This window comes from Gopherus flavomarginatus, chromosome 5, assembly GCF_025201925.1.
Source record: "Gopherus flavomarginatus isolate rGopFla2 chromosome 5, rGopFla2.mat.asm, whole genome shotgun sequence".
Taxonomy (NCBI): Eukaryota; Metazoa; Chordata; order Testudines; family Testudinidae; genus Gopherus; species Gopherus flavomarginatus.
In genome coordinates, this window is record NC_066621.1 from 18,098,534 (window position 1) to 18,118,321 (window position 19,788).

At 48.2% G+C, this 19,788-nt stretch overlaps 1 protein-coding gene across 1 annotated transcript in view; it reads left to right on the top strand.

The window, feature by feature from the left end:
- The window catches only part of ITPR3 (inositol 1,4,5-trisphosphate receptor type 3), an 85,181-nt gene extending 65,445 nt beyond the window's left edge, over positions 1-19,736 (top strand). Inside the window, exons 40-58 of the mRNA XM_050953005.1 lie at positions 1,851-2,025; positions 2,338-2,519; positions 2,971-3,171; positions 4,542-4,652; positions 5,211-5,306; positions 6,051-6,152; positions 7,417-7,503; positions 8,225-8,335; positions 9,006-9,198; positions 11,219-11,344; positions 12,216-12,388; positions 12,668-12,832; positions 13,364-13,556; positions 14,277-14,372; positions 15,128-15,252; positions 15,702-15,867; positions 16,823-16,983; positions 17,560-17,721; positions 18,813-19,736. Of these exons, the coding sequence (XP_050808962.1) occupies positions 1,851-2,025; positions 2,338-2,519; positions 2,971-3,171; positions 4,542-4,652; positions 5,211-5,306; positions 6,051-6,152; positions 7,417-7,503; positions 8,225-8,335; positions 9,006-9,198; positions 11,219-11,344; positions 12,216-12,388; positions 12,668-12,832; positions 13,364-13,556; positions 14,277-14,372; positions 15,128-15,252; positions 15,702-15,867; positions 16,823-16,983; positions 17,560-17,721; positions 18,813-18,881 (2,694 nt within the window). The 3' untranslated portion in view covers positions 18,882-19,736. The remainder of the gene's footprint in view (positions 1-1,850; positions 2,026-2,337; positions 2,520-2,970; positions 3,172-4,541; positions 4,653-5,210; positions 5,307-6,050; positions 6,153-7,416; positions 7,504-8,224; positions 8,336-9,005; positions 9,199-11,218; positions 11,345-12,215; positions 12,389-12,667; positions 12,833-13,363; positions 13,557-14,276; positions 14,373-15,127; positions 15,253-15,701; positions 15,868-16,822; positions 16,984-17,559; positions 17,722-18,812) is intronic.
- The last annotated feature ends 52 nt before the right edge of the window (positions 19,737-19,788 follow it).

Sequence of the window (19,788 nt, forward strand, 5' to 3'; positions counted from 1 at the left end):
GGCAGATATAATAAAATGCCACGAAACAGGCTGCTCACTCTGTGTCCCTCAGCAAACCAGAAATCGCTGGCTGATTAACATTTACAGTCTAAAACTCCTGAGAAACTAAGGGCTTGTCTACATCACAAAGTTGCAGCGTTGGTGAGGGGGTTACAGCGCTGCAACTTAGGAGGTGTACACATCTGCAGGGCATCACCAGCGCTGCAACTCCCTGTTTGCAGCGCTGGCCGTACTCCCGTTTTGTCTCGGGTGTAGAGGATCCAGCGCTGGTGATCCAGCGCTGGTAATCAAGTGTAGACACTTACCAGCGCTTTTCTTGACCTCCGTGGAATAAGCAGGTATCCCAGCATACCTGAGGAAGCCTCTGGTAATCAAGCTGGTCTCCTTCCCCGGTTTGCTCTCGCGTTCCCCGAACCCCGAGCAAGCAGGTCTCCTTCCCTGCGGTTTGCAGGGGGGTTCGGGGAACGCGAGAGCAAACCGCAGCGAAGCTGGTCTCCTTCCCCGGTTTGCTCTCGCGTTCCCCGAACAAGCAGGTCTCCTTCCCTGCGGTTTGCTGGGTGGTTCGGGGAACGCGATAGCAAACCGCGGCGAAGCTGGTCTCCTTCCCTGGTTTGCTCTCGCGTTCCCCGAACCCCCGAGCAAGCAGGTCTCCTTCCCTGCGGTTTGCAGGGTGGTTCGGGGAACGCCAGAGCAAACCGCGGCGAAGCTGGTCTCCTTCCCCGGTTGCTCTCGCGTTCCCCGAACCCCCCTTGAAGCCGCCCAACAGCGCTGCAGTGTGGCCACATCTAACACCACTTGCAGCGCTGGTTGATGTAAGTGTGGCCACTCTGCAGCGCTGGCCCTATACAGCTGTACTAATACAGCTGTAACAACCAGCGCTGCAAAATTGTAGATGTAGACATACTCAGAGGGATGCAAGATTCCTATGACGCTATTGGAGTCAGCTTTCTAAAGCAACACTGGCGCCCTCTTCTGGGTGGTTGTTAAACACAGGATGCTGCAGCTCTCAGTCTAGTACCTATTCGGTTTCTGGGAACTGGACGGGCAGAAGCCCGCCCATTGCTAACAGATCCCCCCACTCCCCCCAGCCTAAGGGGAGGATCTGCAGGACCTCATAACCCAACTGATTCCGGGGGACAACTAATAAAAGAACAAGGACAGGATTGTTGTTGGAAACGTGGATGCAGATTAGTGAGATCACCCAAAATGAGTCTAGGGTCCAGGATGCTGAACTGGCTACAGCTTGTGTTTTTCAGGTTCTACCTTTGGATTTCCGTGATAGTTAAAGCTTAGCATATATTAGAGGGTGGGATGAGGGAGGGAAGAAAGGGGATGTGAATTATCTATTCCCTGTACACCAAAAGGATTGTTATTTCCTGGCACTTGACTAGGGGGATTGCATGAGAATGGCCCTGCCCTTGAGATTTGACTTGGTCAGCGATCCTGATTGACATCTCAGTGATGAGAAAAGAAAGTAGTGGAGCACTGGGTTTACTCAGCCAGATCACTGCTCTGTTCAGTCTGCTATCCTGCTTCCTTCAATGCCCAGTACTTCGATGTTGTTGGAGATAATGAAAACTCTTTCATAGTGTGCAAAGTTATAGGCAGGGGCAGGAATTTTTTCCTGACCCCTGTGCTCAACCAGCTTGTGCCCTGATGCGTGAGAAGTGGTCACCCTAACCATAGCTGTATTACTGCAGATACTATTGGTCGTGAAACTACCCATCTCTTTCAAAACTACAGGCTTAGTGGGAGAGACAAATCCCAGAGGCAGCTGGGGAAACTTCATATTGTAATGTGGACATTTTTACTTCTTGTCTTGCTTCCTCCACTCCTCCCTCTCTGCCCAGAAATCGTTTTATAACCTGATGACGAGTGACAAGAAGTGTGAGAAGTTCTTCAAGGTGTTGCATGATCGCATGAAGAAGGCGCAGCAGGAGACCAAGTCCATTGTGTCGGTGAACATGAGTGACATTGGGAACAAGCCCCGAGAGGACAAAGACGCCCCTGACCCTGGCACCAAGGGTAAATGAGAAGGGAGGGTACAGTTGTCAGTTCTGTGGGGCAGGGACCATATCTACCTATGTGAGCTGAACCCTAGCTCCAAGTACCCTACCCATAGGAACGCTAACCCTAGGGCAGGGTTACAGTGACTAGCAGTAGGATCCTGATCTAGCCAGAGGCAGGCTCTCTAGGTAGCCAACTTGAAGATGCATACAAGCTGGCCCCATCCAAGTAGCCAGCAGGGGATGTGTTTGTCCCCCTTGAGTGCTTCTCTCTGGGTAGGCAACCATAGTTCCTGGGTATGACAGTAATAGAGACTGGATTTCCCTTTAGGACGAGGAACTTTCATTCTGTCTCACGCCCCATCTCGGCACCCCATGGCCATTGGGTTTCGAAAGGGCCACGACACTGGGGAGCGAAGCCAGAGCAATGAGATGGGAATGTCGATCTTGATCATGGAGCCTATTCTTCGGTTCCTGCAGTTGCTCTGCGAAAACCACAACCGGGACCTCCAGGTTCGTAAGCAGGGGTGCTGGGGGGGGCGTTTGGCTCACTGGGAAGTGTGGTGAGACTCAGGAGACCTGGGTGCTAGTCCTGGCTTTGCAACTTGCCTGCTGGGTGACTTCGGACAAACCACTTCCCCTCCCCGTGCCTCAGTTTCCCCATGATACTGACCTGCTTTGTAAATGCTTTGTGATCTACAGAAGAAAAGCGCTAGATAAGCCTTGTGTGTTGTTATTGTAATAGGTCCTGGTCACTGTCTGTATCTGTAGTTAAATGGCATGGGCTAGACATGCTCGATGCCCCCGTTACAGCTCTGATCACACCCATGGCGAAACGTTATGTAGGAGGCATAGTACCAAATTCTGCCCTGACCCACACCCCGCTGGCTTCCCTGGAGAAGAGAGAGCCAGTGAAGGGGGGATGCAGAGACTGGAGGTTTTAGCCAGGAGGTTTGTTTTACAGAACTTCCTCCGGTGTCAGAACAATAAGACCAACTACAACCTGGTGTGTGAGACGCTGCAGTTCCTGGACATCATGTGCGGCAGCACCACGGGGGGGCTGGGCCTGCTGGGCCTCTACATCAATGAATGCAACGTGGCCCTTATCATCCAGACCCTGGAGACTTTGACGGAGTATTGCCAGGGACCTTGCCATGAGAACCAGGTAATCCAAACACCCCACACCATGAAGGGACAGCTCGGTTGGCTATGAGGGCAAGGGGTGAGTGGGTAGCTAGAGCCACAGCTAGAGACCTTTGCACATTGTCCTAGATCTGGCTTGTTCCCAGGATGCCTGGGATTTTGCACCAATGGCCTGGTGTTCCCAAGGCAGCTCTGGGGACACTGCTGAGGGAGCCCTGCTCAATCCTTTCCAGAGGCTGGGGACAAATAGGACCAAGGTTCTGCTGCCACTGGTTCAACCTCCCTGATTTTGGGGTGTCAGCGGGTGCAGAATTGGTACCGTTCAGAGAAGAGCAATGAAAGTTGGGGAGATTGATGTGTGGGTGGAGGTTACAATCACTAACCCGTGTTGCTGGGCTAACTTGGTTGCTGTCCATGATATCCCAGGAGGGAAGGAATTGTTCAGTCACAACTAGAAGCAATGCAATGGAATTAGGAAAGCACCATTCAGGCTGACTCTCAGGAGAAACCTCCCAGCAATAGCCGCCCCAGAGGGAAGGCATGGGAGCCCCGTTGCTTGAGTTGTTTCATATTAAGCAGGGCAGAACAGTGAAGAATGGGCTGCAGGGGAGAATCCTGCATCTCTCCATCCTGTAACTTCGGGCTTAGAGCGAAGGAGCGATGTGATTGGCCGATGGGGATTCGTAGCAGGGTAGTCATGTGACTCATTCCTGCACAGGTGGGAACTCTGTACCCACAAACGATGCTTGGAAATGGGTTGATGCTGCTCTCGCGGGCATGTGGTGGTTAGTGTTACATTTGGTCTTAAGGAATGTGTGCTAGAGGCTTTCCCCCTTGGACCTGCCCAGGGCACGGAATAACTTCCTGTCCTTTATCATTGATTTCATATGCGTTAGGGGACTGGATGTCCCAATTTCATAGGGACAATCTTGCTATTGGGGTTTTCTCTGATACAGGCGCCTATTCCCCCCACCCCCGTCCTGATTTTTCACACTGGCTATCTGGTCATCCTGATATACATCAAAGAAAAAGATCCCATCAACATCATCAAGGCAACAGCGACTGAACATGGCTTATGCCTGACAAGGCTGTAACGATGACTGGCCAGTACAGACAAGGTCAAATAACGTGGTTGAAACCTGATATAGTCTCTATGTCTGGATGGTTTTTAGCCATGTATGCCTCAGTTTTGCTGTGTTAAAACCTAGTTAGGCCACAGTGCTGGGAGCACGTTGGTCAAACACAGCTGATCTGATTGTGCAGATGGGGCCTAGGGCCTCTGGCGTTTCATCCCCTAAGAGTGTGTGGGGAGTCTGAGACGTCAGAGGGGAAAGCGGAGGTCAAGAGGGCAGAAAAGAATCTGTGGCGTAAACCCTGTGTGTCACTCCCCAGAGCTGCATTGTGACGCACGAATCTAATGGCATTGACATCATCACGGCCCTGATCCTGAATGAGATCAGTCCCCTCTGCAAGTACAGAATGGACCTTGTCCTCCAGCTGAAGGTCAGTGGGGCAGCCTGGAAGGGGGTGTGAGGATGGGATGTCTCGTGTGTTTGTGGCGCGTGGGGCATGGAGCAGGTATTGAAGAGAGTGTATATAGTGGAAGTTCTCCGGCCCATGTTATACAGGAGGTCAGACTAGATGACCACAGTGGTCCCTTCTGGCCTTGGAATCTATGAGTCTAGCATGTCTGTAGGACTCTGTAGTGTGTCTGTGGCTCTTTAGTGGACATCTTGAATGGGTGTGGTGTTGGCAGGGTTGTTTGTATGGGGTTTCTCTGGTGTGGGGAGGTGGTCTCTGTAAAGTGTGGGGTACTGAACGTGGGTGGGGAGGTCTCTCTCCAGCATGCATGAGCAGGTGGGCTCTGTAGCGCTGAGTTGCTTGGCAGGCTCCAGAACGTGCGTCTCTAGAGTGGGTGGGAGTGTGGCTGGGTCTCTAGCGTAGGGGAGCTATGGATGGGTGGCCGTGCTTCTGCATGGCGTGGCATGTTCACGGGCCTCAAGCAGAGGTAGAGGGTGCCTGTGACACACTGGCTTACCTAAGTGGGTGTGTCTTCACCAGGACAATGCCTCCAAACTCCTGCTGGCCCTGATGGAGAGCAGACACGACAGCGAGAATGCCGAGCGGATCCTCATCAGCCTCCGGCCTCAGGAACTGGTAAGGGTGGGCGAGCAGGGAGGGATGCTCTCGGCCTGGGCATGACTGCCTTTCGGAGACATGCAGGACTTGTTAGAGATGGGGGGAAGGTGGGAAGGGAAGAGGCAGAGGTCTGAATCATTGGGACAGACCTAAAATTCCAAGGAGCCTTCGAGCCTAGATGGCTCTCCCTCCCCATCCTACTCACCCATGCTCTTGGGACTTCCTCGGGTCAGGGCTGGGAGGTTGAGCCATGTGGTTGTGTGTGGAATCAAAATGCACATGTGCACCTAGTCTCAGTGCAGTACTGTCAAAAGTAGTTTATCTGGCCTCCACGCTATATGAGCACCTCACAATCTTTAGTGTATTTATCCTCCCCGCCCCCCGGTGAGGTAGGGCACTGTTGTTATCCCTGTTGAACAGGTGGGGAAACTGAGGCATGGCATGATTAAGCTACTTGCCCACGGCCACACAGGGAGTCTGTGACAGAGCAGGGAACTAAACCCAGGCCTCACAAGTCTCTATCACTAATCCATCCTTCCTCAGTAGATAGTTGTCTGCATCTCTCACTCTCTCAACAACAACCCCCCCCCCACACACACACATACCCTGGAGCCTTCCTTGGTTAGGGGAAACAACAAATGGGGCAGGGAAGAGAAACAAAATATTATCGTTTCAGAGTGTCCCCAGGGCAGTGCAAATCCTTAGCCAAGTTGCTAGCTGGCGAAGTGCACAGCTGACTTCCTCCCGTGGTTGCCTTTACAGGTTGATGTCATTAAAAAAGCCTATCTCCAGGAGGAAGAGTGCGAGAACTCCGAGGTTTCCCCCCGGGAAGTTGGACACAACATCTATATCTTGGCCTTACAGGTACCGTCTCTTCGGACATTTCTCTACCGCAGGTGTCCCTCTGCAGAAGCCTCTCCTTTCTAAGGCTGGATTCCCCCAGCTCCTCCGTCCTGGGGTGTGGTGGCCTTTCTTCATTGGTTAGCATGGGATAGTCTTTCCAGGTTCCCCCCATATTTATTTAAATACTTTCTCAAGACAAATCTAGAAAGACCCAGTTCTGCTGGGATACCTGTGAAGTTCCAGTCTGGAGCCATGACTAGAAGACTTGCTTGGGGCATAGGAAAAGAAATTGGGTTCTTTGAGTCCTGACCCGCACCTTTGCTTGGTCCTTGACACTGTAGAGGGTTCCTTTCATTCAGAGCTAGATCACTTTGTGCTGGCATATCACAGGTTAACGTCACTGTTCACGTAAGCCGGGCCGGCTCCAGCTTCTCTGCTGCCCCAAATGGCAAAAAAAAAAAAAAAAAAGCCGAGCGGCAGCACTTCGGCAGCAGCTCAGTCGCACCGCTTCTTCGGCAGCGGGTCCTCCCTCTCTTCCTCTTTGGTGGCAATTTGGCAGCAGCTCAAAGAGGAAGAGAGGGAATGAGGGACCTGCCGCCGAAGACCCAGGCGTGCCGCCCCGATACCGGACGGAGTGCCGCCCCTTTGAACTGGCCATCCCAAGCACCTGCTTCCTACGCTGGTGCCTGGAGCCGGCCCTATGCGTAAGCTTGCCCCACACCATGGACTTCAATGACGTTTCACCCACTTGCGTCAATGGTAAATTTGGGCCCCATGATCCACTATTCTGCTTATGTCCCAACAAGTCCTGTTGCCCTAGGCATGTGAGTAGTGCTGTCCTCGGATAGATCAATGGTTCCTCTCATTTGGAATCCGGTGTCTGGCAGTGCCCAAGCCTCAGGGCATTAGCAGAAGGCAGAACCTCCTCCACACCAACTGGGCAATTGTACATTACGACAGGGCTGAAATCCTTCCTGACCCGGTACGGTAGCCAGCTTATTCTCTGAAGCATGGGGATTGACATCCCTTGTTTTATGCTAGCTAGTGCCACTGCAGATGTTGTACTTCCTTTTTATGTATGAAAGCTAAATCCTGATCCAAGAGAAGTCAATGGCAAAAGTTTCATTGGTTCTATTTGGATCAGGATTTGGCACGTGTATGCCTCATCCTTCCATGGCTTTTACACATCTAGCAAAGGATCCTCACATGTTCACAGTACATTCTGCCCTGCCATGTCTGTCCCATGCTCCTATTCATTCCTCACTGCCCCTCTCTCTCTCTTCAGCTGTCTCGGCACAACAAGCAACTGCAGCATCTCCTGAAGCCAGTGAAGCGAATCCAGGAGGAGGAAGAGGAGGGCATCTCCTCTATGGTATGAAAGATCCATGGAGCAAATGCAGGACCTTCCCAGTGGCAGTGGGTTGCTAAGAAACTGCCCCAGGCCTGGCTAAGCAGAAGGCTCTTAGCTGCTCTGTTTTCCATCATTTAATCCTTGATCTTGTTAGATATTCCCGTGGGGATACAAAACTTACACCTCCGGTGGGGTCCGCATGGTGCTTGAGCCAAAACTACAAGCACAAGGACATGTGCTACTATTATTACGCAGCTCATAAGGGTATTTTAAGGAGCTCACGGGTGGCTGGTTCCATTCTTAAGGGTCCATGTTCTCGTGTTGCCATGGAGAAGGTCTGCTCCTATTAGCGCTGATGGGGGTTAAGCTTCCCTGCCGGGGTCTGGTTCCCACCTTGCCCCTCCCCTAGAGGTAGGAGGGTTGATCCTTTTGCTGTCATTTTCCTGCTTTGTGTGGCCCAGTCTCAGCTCCCGAATGCTACTCTGCTGTAATGCAATTTCCCTTGGGCGTTATGGGCACTGATTTGTAATTTAGGGATTAGCCCATTTGGGAGGTAATTATGGTAGTGAGTTGAATTGCCAACCCTGGGAGACTGGAGAGAGCTCCTGGGGCCCTTTTATAAAGCTTTTGTTGATTTGCTTTTGGTAAATGATGAGGAACCATTATTAATGCACAGTTAGAACAGAATCCCTCAGGCCTTTGCCAGCTGAAGATGCCTGTTTTATTTTCCCCTCTACCCCAGCTCAGTTTAAACAATAAGCAGCTGACTCAGATGCTGAAATCAACGGCTCCCGTCCAGGAGGAAGAAGAGGACCCGCTGGCGTATTACGAGAAGCACACCTCCCAGATTGAGGTGGGACTTGTTGTTGTCCTGGTAGATTTCCCTTTTATGGACTAATGGTCGGCTAATTTAGGTCATGGGGCTTCACCTTCCTGTGTCTGCAGTTCAGAGACACGTGTCATCGCTGTCGTGCCCTAGAGATACAGGCTAGCACTTACCGGTAGAGCAACTTAGCGGTGCCCAGCTATTTTCTTCCTACTGCCCTTCTTGTTTGTTGGGTCTCCAGCAACATGTCTCGTCCATGCGAGCAAGGATTCCCACTGCACGAGCCTTGTGCTGGTCAGGGATGTGTTAGAGGAGGGGTTCTCAAACTGGGGGTTGGGATCCCTCAGGGGTCGCGAGGTTATTACATGGGGGGTCGTGAGCTGTCAAGCCTCCACCCCAAACTCCACTTTGCCTCCAGCTTTTATGATGATGATAAATATATTAAAAAGTGTTTCTAATGTATAAGGGGGGGTCACACTCCGAGGCTTGCTGTGTGAAAGGGGTCACCAGTACAAAAGTTGGAGAACCCCTGTGTTAGCTGGATCAATCTGTGGGCGTGGCTTAGAATGAGCTGCTGTTTATGAATCCTTCGCTGAGCTGGTGTGGGGCTGGTTCCTGGTTACATGGCAGAGCAAATGAAAATGTGGTGCAGATGGAGCACTGCTAGCACCCCGCTTTCTTTGCCTGCTCTATTCAGATTGTGCGTCTGGACCGGAGCATGGAGCAGATCATCTTCCCAGTGCCCAGCATCTGCGAATTCGTCACCAGGGAGACCAAGTACCGGCTATTCACCACCACGGAACAAGACGAGCAGGGCAGCAAAGTCAGCGACTTCTTTGACCAGTCGTCCTTCCTCCACAACGAGATGGAATGGCAGAAGAAACTGCGCAGTAAGAACTGGAGCTCCCCTGAGAACAGCAATGCTCCAAAACAGCCATGAGCTCCCCCAGCATCCCATGCCCCTGGCTGCATGCAGTGCCCTGAAGTCTTCCATTGACAATACGTCCTCACTTGTAGCTTCCCGATCCCTTGTTGACTTTGAATGAGGCAACTGGAAGCAAATAAAAAATGCAGGGTCCCTCCAGGCTGCATGCTTCTAGATGCAAAACCAGGGAGAAAGTCATTAGTGGAGTTCCTAAGTGGCCCAAAACAAACATATTGTAACATATTTAGCAAACAACATAAAGCAGAGAAAACGACACAGAGTGGAGAAGAGAGAGGGAAGTAACTCCCCTGCCAGGAGATGTAATGACAGCTTGTTTTCAGAAGTAGCTGCTAAACTTGGGTCCCTCTGTTTTAGGGTGCCAAGCCTCAGATACCCAGCCCTGATGTGCAGAGATGTTAAATACCCATGGAGGCAATTTAAGGCAGTTGGAGCAGTGGGTGCTCAGCATCTCTGAAAATTACGAAGGCGGGCACTAGTTTTGAAAATATGGGCTTAAAGGAAACAGAGTGTAGAGATGGCAATTCCCTGTGCCGATTCACAAGGAAAAAGGGGATATGAAGTGACAAACATCTTGTCTTCTTAAGTGGCTGACTGGACATTTGGGATCAGATGAACTTAAATGCGCTGGCCAAAGCTGCTGTTACTGTTTAACGGTTGTCAGCGCACTCAATATTTGGCTCCCTGTTAGATTCCAGATGCACGTTCTGGTCCTAATCTTTAAATCCTTGAACAGACTTAGACCTAGCTCTCTTAGAGACCCTCTCACTCACTGCAAGCCACTGGGGACACTGTGACTGATGGAGCTGAGGGTACAGAGGCGGAGCACACAGCTGTGGAACTCCCTACCTCTGGGGGTCAGGATGTGACCTGTAAGACCGATTTCTTCACACAAGGCTTTCCTCGGTAATGGAGGCTGCAGCTCATGGAGGCTGTCAAGAACAATCCCACGGAAGACAGTGACATAACACGGAAGGGCCCTTTCTGACAGATGCTAGCCTTTTGCTGATTTGTATTGCGTATAAATACAGTGAGGATTGGCACATCAGACATGCCTACATAGATACATGGATAAATGGATGCCTAGGTATGAAAGACAGACACGCCCTGGACAAATATCCAAGCCAGGGCTGGATGAATCAGCTTAAACCAAATCAGAACTGAACCATACCTTCGTTCAACACTTGAATCCTTGAGGGTTGAAACAGTTCAGTGTGGAACCATTAGAAAGGTTACGTTCAGGAAGTCTCCCGCTGGAAATCTCCTTTCCAGAGAGCATTTAAATACAAGGAAACTGGTCTCTTGCGAGGTTTCCAGCTCACTTTTGCAAACTTGAGAGTTTGGATCCAGTTCAGATCAGCATCTGAACACTTGGGTGCTTTATCCATTTTAAAGTTTCATCTCGCACTTATCAGGTTGCCTTTATTCATGAATCATGAGGAGATCACATATAAATGCCAGTAAGCAGCTAAGACCTATTCTAGTAGCAGTGAAAACACTTGCAAAACCAAACAGAATTCTGTTAGCGATGAGACAGGAAGCAAGTTTTGAATTGGGATAGGAAATGGCTGGTAGTGCAGACTGTTGAGGACTCCTACGGGATGGAGAAGTGATGCCAAGAGAGCAGAGGCACCATTTTTTGAAACATGCAAATGCCAGGATGTAGGATGTAATGAGAGAAAGACAATAGGGGTGTAACACTGGAGCTGATTTTCAAGTACCAGAGTGGGTCAAAGGTTTGAAGAGCCACGAATGTGAACAGTAACATTTTGAACTCACTGCCCCATTTCAGGTGAACGCTGGGGACTTCTGCTACTAGTTGGAGGAAATGGGAGGTCAGTCCCCAAGGGCATGTGTTGAATTGAGCCTCTTAAGTCTCTGGGAGAAGTTATGATCCATATCCAAGTCGCACATGATCAGCTGAGATTTACTGTGCAGTATGTCACCTCCTATCTTCCTCTTCCTAGGCATGCCACTGATGTACTGGTTCTCCCGCAGAATGACTCTTTGGGGAAGCATTTCCTTCAACCTGGCTGTCTTCATCAATATCATCATTGCTTTCTTCTACCCCTATGTTGAAGCCACCTCTATGGGTAAGTGCTCCATCCACTTCTGTTCTTAGAGACCAGAGGAAAGGGCGTTCTCATCCAAAGAGAGAATGACACACACTGACCCCTTGGCAGAAACAATCTCACCAGCCCCATTCCTGGCCAAAGCTGCTCAGTATCTTCCTCTATTTCCTCTTCAGCCTCTAAAGCCAGCTGCATTTGAAAGCCTGCGGCTGTGAGTCTCAGAGCCTAGCTCTACAGACTTGGGCTCGTGCTATGGCATTAAAAACAGCATTCGGGCTCAGGCTCTGAAGCCCGGGGAGGGGGTGAGCCGCAGAGCCTGAGTCCTGTCTGAGCCACGACATCTACACTGCTGTTTGTAGCCCCGTAGCATGAGTCTGTAGACCCAAGCCCTGAGACTCGCTGCCGCAGTGTAGACATACCGTGAGAGGGAGAGAATGTTATCTAAGACTGAGAGCAGGTGACTGAGAGCCAAGACTCCTGCATTCTCTTCTCAACTCTGCCACTAACTTGTTTTGTGTCCTTGAGAAACTCACTTCTCTCTGTGCGTCAGTCTCCCAGGTTATAAAATGGGGATAATAATGAGATACCTCTTGTGTTATGAAGCTTCATTTATTGGAGTTTTTAAAGAGCTCTGAGATCTCAGATGAAAGGTGCTAGAAAAGCATTAATGTTTTAATAATAAAATAATACATGTAATGAATATTAGGGACTGTCTTATTCTGTGTTACTTTTTGTACCCAGGGATGTTTCTTTTTTTTCTTTTGATGACTGGTTCTTTAGTTTTGAGAGAGAATTCCTTCTGATGTTTGCTATGGATTGACACAGTGTGACCAGTTGGTCATACGTGCTTGATTTCCAGGCCCTTTAACGATGGCGTCCCTTTTCTTCCCAGGAGTGTTGGATTCCCCACTGATTTCCCTGCTCTTCTGGTTTCTAATCTGCTTCTCTGTCATGGCCCTATTTACCCGGCGCTACGGCATCAGACCGCTTCTCGTGGCGTTGATCCTGCGATCAATCTATTACTTAGGGATTGGGCTCACGCTGAACATCCTGGGAGCTCTCAATGTAAGTTACCTGGGGAAGGTTAGTGCAGCGCCCTTAAACCCAGGCTCAATCTGTCGAGTTGGGCTCCCAGCAATGAAAATCGGTGGCCACCAGAAATGTAGCTGTAGGTATCTGGGTAGAATCCTGCACTCACTGGCATTCACATGAAGTCAGTGGATTTACAGTGATGTAACTGGGAGAGCATTCACCCTCTACCGTCATTGTATATTGAGTTCACAAAGGCAAACTGTCTTAATATACAGCACTCACCCACCCTGCTTCCTTGTGATTGTTCCCTAGCTGACCAACAAGATTGTGTTCGTGGTGAGCTTCGTGGGCAACCGTGGGACATTTATCCGGGGCTACAAAGCCATGATCATGGATATGGAGTTTCTCTACCACGTGGCCTATATTGTGACCAGCATTCTGGGTCTCTTTGTACACGAACTCTTCTACAGCATCTTGGTATGGTAAACTCGATTGTTAGGGAAACGTACGTAGCACAGCCGTGCCCAATGGGGAACTGAAAGATTCCTGTCCAGTGTTATTTGTGTGGGTCAGCCTTTCTGCTTTTTGCGTGTGTATATTGTATCTGCATCTCTTTCTATTATCTACCTTTGATCTGGGTCAGCTAGGAGGTGATGTGATCTACTGGTTAGAGCAAAGGATTGCAAGCTGGGACTCCTGGGTTCTATTTCTGGCTTGACTTTTGTGTACAAGTCACTTCTGCCCAGATCCTTAAAGCTATTTAGGAACCTAACTCCCACTGATTTCAGTTGGAGTTAGGAATTTACCGCCTTGTTCTCAGTCTGCTCACCAGTAAAATGGGGATGGTACTGAATGCCTGCTGGGAAATTTAGTTAGCGTTTGTCAAGTACTCTGAGAGCCTAGGCTACAAGGTGCTATAGAAAGACCAGATGTTATCACAAAAAGCCCGCTGCTGTATTTCTCCCCCTGCTAATTAAACTCCACATGGGCATGCTTTGTCCATTTCAGCTCTTTGACTTGATCTACCGTGAGGAGACCTTGTTCAACGTCATCAAAAGCGTGACGCGGAACGGGCGCTCCATCCTGCTGACCGCCCTCCTGGCTCTCATCCTCGTCTACCTCTTCTCTATCGTGGGCTTCCTCTTTCTGAAAGATGATTTCATCATGGAGGTGGATCGGCTGCCTGACAACAAGTCCAAAGGTCTCTCCAGCTTGCCCGGCCACGCAGCAAGTGTGGTTTGCGGTGCGGGGCGTAGAGCGGGGGGATAGATAGCTCTGGGTTGTCTTCCAGATTCTACCATTGACTCCCTGCATGACCTTGCTCATACATCACTTTCCAGACTGTCCCTTCCCCATCTGTAAAATGGGGGAAATAACACCTCTTTCACAAAGGAGATGTGAGACGTAATGTTTTAAGGGTCAAAATCCTGGTCCCGCTGAGCTTCCAGGTGGTAGAGAATACAGCAGCTCCTGGAGACTTCAGGGAACCAGCACTGCATTCTGGGGAACCAGGAGTTTGGGGGTAAAAGGGAACATGGTACTGGTTCTGGGCAGATACAATGGAAGTTTCAGGACTGTAGCTGTCCTTTAAAGGCCCCTGCATTTGAAAACTGAGCAGGGGATTCAAGGCTGAAAAGACCCCAGGACATCCATTCACAGGTCCAGTGGAAGCCTGGGCTCAGCGTATGCAGCTAGACAGTCCCGTTCTCATTGCCAGCAGGGCTTAGCGCTGTCAGTGTGTCAGTGATGGGAGCTCTAGGACTGGAGTTTGGGGGGGATAAGTGGGAACCCAGAAGAACCTTTCCCAAATAGCCTTTCGAGCTGCAGCTAAGGGGCGGTGAAGGAGAGGCCCCAATCAGAGGAAACACAAGTGGTTCTCAAGCCAATACTCTGACGATGACACAGTCTCTTGTGCTTCCAGACGGCCCCTTGGGGATGCAAAAGAACATGGAGGCTTTTATGGAGTCATGCAGTGGTGACAAAATTAGCTGCTCTGCAGTACCTGATGTGCTGAGAGGTAAGTATCTTACCCTGGTAGAAACATTGAAGATAGAGCAGAGAGACTTCCCGCCTTCCCAGCCTGTGCTCCTAGGTAGGAATCCCACTGAATTAATACAGAAGTGGTGGAAATCAGGACATCGATAGAGCGAGGTGGTGCCCTCTCATTTGTCAGTCAGTTGGGCAAAATCCAGCCCCTTTGACAGAGTCAGTTAGAAGCAGCCTACTACCTAACAAGTAGCTAAACTATGTCCCTTCAGAGTGAGGCTGGCCCCAGCCTAGCAAGGGTTAAAATGGCTAGCTGGAGCAGCATGGGAAAGGAGGGATTTCAGAGGGACCTCGAGTCATCAGAGCAGACAGGCTGGTTCTGCTCGACCCTTCCAGGTTGCAAGTTAATATCATAGCATCAAGGTGCTCACCAAGTTCTAGTTTCCTTCCACTGAATGAAGAGGGAATAACCATCTCCTCGTGTTGTTAACGGGCCGAGCAGCAAAATATGCTGCAAGGAGAGACCCTTCTCACTAACTAGTGTGCAAAACACAGTTGCTGGAACACTGTTAGCCAGTCGATTTTCTCTGGACACGTTCTGCTGCTGGCTCTGGTATATACCGTGACCACCTGCTTTCAGGAGATAAACAAGTAAAAGCAGGAAAGAAAAGCCCTTAGAGAGACTCCAAAGCTAGTGACCTGAGGCTTCTCTGTACTGCTTGGCTCCCTCCAGTGGGCTGATCTCCTTATCTGCTCTCTCCCGACTGGTTTATGCTTGTGTTCCAGACAATGAGGAGGATAACTCAGAGCGTGCCTGTGACACGCTGCTCATGTGCATTGTCACTGTCCTGAATCACGGCCTGAGGAACGGAGGGGGCGTGGGTGACATTCTCAGGAAGCCATCCAAGGATGTGAGTTAACTCGGCACTTTGGGCAAACTCCAGTCCAGGGCCGATTCCCTTTTCTCCTGCAGAGACCTGTCACGTTCACGGCTATATGTATGTCTCCCTCCCTCATCCTTGTACGCTGCCAGACCTATCACTCATCTCTCCATTTATACACTGACTTACCCCTCTCATTAATTTCTCACATTTCCTTCATTACACACCTTATGCATTATCTCTTCCATCCCCTATGCTTATGCCTCTTTCTATGCCACCATTTCCAGCAATACTCCAAATTTTCTTCATGACGTGGAATTTAGATCTTAGCCCCTCAACTAGCCTCCCACTACCTTGGCCTTAAGCCATTTCTCCGGCCATCGTAAGGAAGCAGCATGATCTATGACCATTAGAGCAAGGGGTTGGACGAGAGAAGTATCATGTTTTGTTTATGGCTATTTTCCTTCTGTCGTTTGCAGGAGTCCTTGTTTCCTGCTCGGGTTATCTACGATCTCCTTTTCTTCTTCATTGTCATCATCATTGTCCTCAACCTTATCTTTGGTGTCATCATAGACACCTTTGCTGATCTGAGGAGTGAGAAGCAAAAGAAGGAAGAAATTCTTAAGACCACGTGTTTCATATGTGGTGAGTTCCAGGTCAAAAAACATCACACAAACACATGTGCTCCCCAACCAAGATCCTCGCTCGATCAAGCCCTTAACTTGTGTATTGCAGTAGCAGCTGTTTATTTTAAGAGTGTGAAGAGGGAAAAATGGGAGTTGTCCTTTTTGTGGTCCTTTATTATGTGTAAAGAAGACTTGATTTATTTTTTCACATTTGTTTGTGTTAGAATTTTGACTCTTGTCTATCCTAGAAGACTCCATGGATCACTGAAGAACTAGCAGCTTAGATGAAAGAAATGAACCTCATTAATTGAGAGAAAACAATTTTTGTAATTCAAACTGTTGGTTTTTGTTAAATAAGCACTAACCAAAACACTCAGGAGTAATGTGTCTTTGTGAAGGGTTTGTCACTCCTCCAAATCCTTAAATTCTGGGCTGAGAAAGCTCTCAGACCTCATCTGAATAACCCAAGAAGTCCTCCAAAAAAAAGGGGAGAGGGAGAAAACAGAATTGACTTTCCTGATATTACTAAGAAAAAACATGCAGGAAAAAAAAACCTTTTCAGGCAACCTTTGTGCATCAAAAAGCAAAACAAAAAAAGGAAGCAAGTATTCCCCTTATTCTGGGGGCTGGGGGAATCAAAATGTAAATAATAAAAAAACAAGCACAACATAAACCCAATTCTTCCTTCTTTGCAGATCATGTTTAAGAGAGACCCACTGTGTGTTTTTTATGCTAAAAGTTTCGATTTGATATACAGGAAGTGTATTTAGTAGCACTTTACCTAGCTGTGTATTTAGAACACTTCTATTTAATTTGTCTAATATAAGCTGGGATGCTTACTGTACGTTAAACACCACCTAATTATTAAAAGCATCCTTTGAAATTCACACCTGGGATAGGATTCAATTATCTTTTCCTCCTTTTAAACCATTTTTTTTTTTTCCAATTCCTCTTTTCTCCACTGCCTCTGCCAGGTCTCGAAAGGGACAAGTTTGATAATAAGACTGTGTCCTTCGAAGAGCACATTAAATATGAGCACAACATGTGGAACTACTTGTACTTCATCGTGCTGGTGCGAGTGAAGAATAAGACTGACTACACGGGGCCCGAGAGTTACGTGGCACAAATGATTAAGGTCAGTGGTGCCTAAGACAGGGTTTCACACACTGGCAACGTGTCTCCCCCAAGGAAAACATTTTTGAAAACAATGACTTGTTGAGAAAACTTGTTTTCAAAAGAACACTTCGAATTTTTTTTTTTTTTCAATTTTGTAAATGCCTCTCACTTCTTCCTTGTATGATTATTTCCAATTTGGGCCCAGCTAACCAGGCGTCATCTGTTTGGTATTATTTTATATTCAACCACTGGATATTCAAAGAAGCCAGGACTTAATGAAAAGCAGAACTGGGAGCAACCTATTTATTGTGAACTCAAGGCAATGACAAAGGTTGGGGGAGGAGGGCAGGAAGATTTAGGAAAACCTTTGAATGTCCTACAGTCAAACTTACGGGATTGCTTTGTGTCTGGAAGTCTACAAAAAAAAAATTGGGAAAATTAATGGGCTATTAATGAGAATCCTTAAAGGGACTGGGGAGCCCAAGCTCTTAAATGTTTCTACTAGACCCTTAGCACAGACAAGGTTTATAGGGCCAATTACCCAGTTCTTGTGAATTAGCACTTATGCTCAAATCAAGCTCCTCCATCATTTCAGAACAAGAACCTGGACTGGTTCCCTCGGATGCGAGCCATGTCGTTGGTCAGCAACGAAGGGGAAGGGGAACAGAATGAGATCCGGAGTCTTCAAGACAAGCTCAACTCCACTATGAAGCTGGTGTCTCACCTCACTTCACAGCTGAATGAGCTGAAAGAGCAGGTATTATAGTTTAAACAGGGATGCTTCAGAATGGGGATTGCTTCATGGTAGAGCACAAATCCCAAGCAGTAGAGCAGGATCCACAGTAACTGAAAGATGTTTCTAGGGTCATATTCTGGCTAGGGTAGCATGCAAAGATGGCCTGAGTCAGAATCAATGCATGCAGCCTCAGGCAGACTTCCATAATCTGCACAGCTGGGGAGGGGAAAGAAAAAGTTTTTGCAGCTCATTGGGTCAGGAGCACTTGGCCCAAGAGTTTCCCTTAACAGCTAAGTTCTCACCAGCTACATGAGGACACAGCTAGATTCCCCCTCTGTCAGGAAAGCTACATCCTAAAGCACAACTCTCTTGCCTTGGTTCTCTCATTGTCATATTCCCAAAACATAAGAATGGCTATACTGGCTCAGACCAATGGTTCCATCTAGCCCAATATCCTGTCTCCGACAGTGGCCAGTTCCAGATGCTTCGAATGGACTGAACAGAACAGGGCAATTTTGAGTGATCCATCCTGTCAGCCAGCCCCAGCTTCTGGAAGTCAGAGGTTTAGGGGCACCCAAAGCATGGAGTTTCTAATAGCCAATGATGGACCTATCCTCCATGAACTTAATTATTTTTTAACCCAGTTATACCTTTGGCCTTCACAACATCCACTGGTAACAAATTCCACAGGTTGATTGTGGATTGTGTGAAGAAATACTTTTTGTTTTAAACCAGCTGCCTGTTAATTTCAGTGGGTGACCCCTGGTTCTTGTGTTATGTGAAGGGTTAAATAACACTTCCTTATATACTTTTGCCACATTATTCATGATTTTATAGACCTCAATCATATTCCCCCTTAGTGGTCTGTTTTCTAAGATGAACATCCTAGTCTTTTTAATCTCTCCTCATATGGAGGCTGTTCCATATCCCAGGATGCAGTCCACAGTTGGGCTTTCTTTGGCACCTGCTTAGCAGCATCCCTGGGAGTTGAAAGCCCTTGGCAGGTGTGTGTTTGACCCCAGCCTAAGGGATGGGCCTCTTAGTGTGGATAAAGGGGGAAAAGGAACAAGAACAGTGTTCCTGACTACATTGTGTCCTTATTTTAACTCTAGATGACAGAGCAAAGGAAGCGCAGACAGCGGATCGGTTTTGTGGATGCCCAGAACACATTGAATCACTGAGGCACACAGAAAGGATCAGCTTCGCCAACCGACTAAATACATGTTATCAGCTAGGATGTATTCACTGGAGTCTGCACATAGATCACATCTTCAGAAGCTGGACTAAAGCCTAGAAGGTGACAGCCGTAAGGTTTCAACATCAGCCTTTTCCTTCCCCATTACATCTCCGCAAACATTTTGCCCAGCAGCAGACAGGAACCACTAACTTACCAGATTTCCTCACTGTACCTGGACCCACAATTTATCCTAATGCCCTCAAAGGAAGGTTAATTATTTGGGACTTTGGTTCCTCATTGCAATAACTTTTTATTCTGTAAAGTGAATTATCTTTATCTCCAGGCACTACATTTTGATGGCTGCCCCACTCCAGGGAGGATAGCATTAATATCGTTACTAGCAATTATAGAGTTGCAATATTTAACTTCTTCCAAGTAATCAGTGTAAAGTTCATAGCAGATGTGGAACTTTGCAAGCCAGACATCTTGTTCACTGTACCTCACACTGATTTTCCTCCATTTTAAGAATCCCGTCTGTCGCTGCGGTGCAGTAAACTCAACAAGATTTACTGATAGTACAACGTATCTGATGAGGATGAGTAACAGCAAAGCTGTTGCTAGCATGACAGAGTCTTTTATCTTCTGTGGACAGACTTTTATTTGGGCAGTAGTGGGAAACTGCAGGTTTACAGCAGTTCACTGTGAAGAGGTATTCTGTGTTTATTTTCATCTCTGATGTGATGTTTTACAAACTTTTTATTTTGTTGTTACTTAACTAATATGTAAGTTGCCTTAACTAAGTTAACACAAAATCAAGTCATAGTAAAAGCTGAAATGAGGTCAAAGAACCTCTTCTCAACACTCTGAGAGCTGTTATGCATTAATAATATTTATAACACAGTAGCATCCAG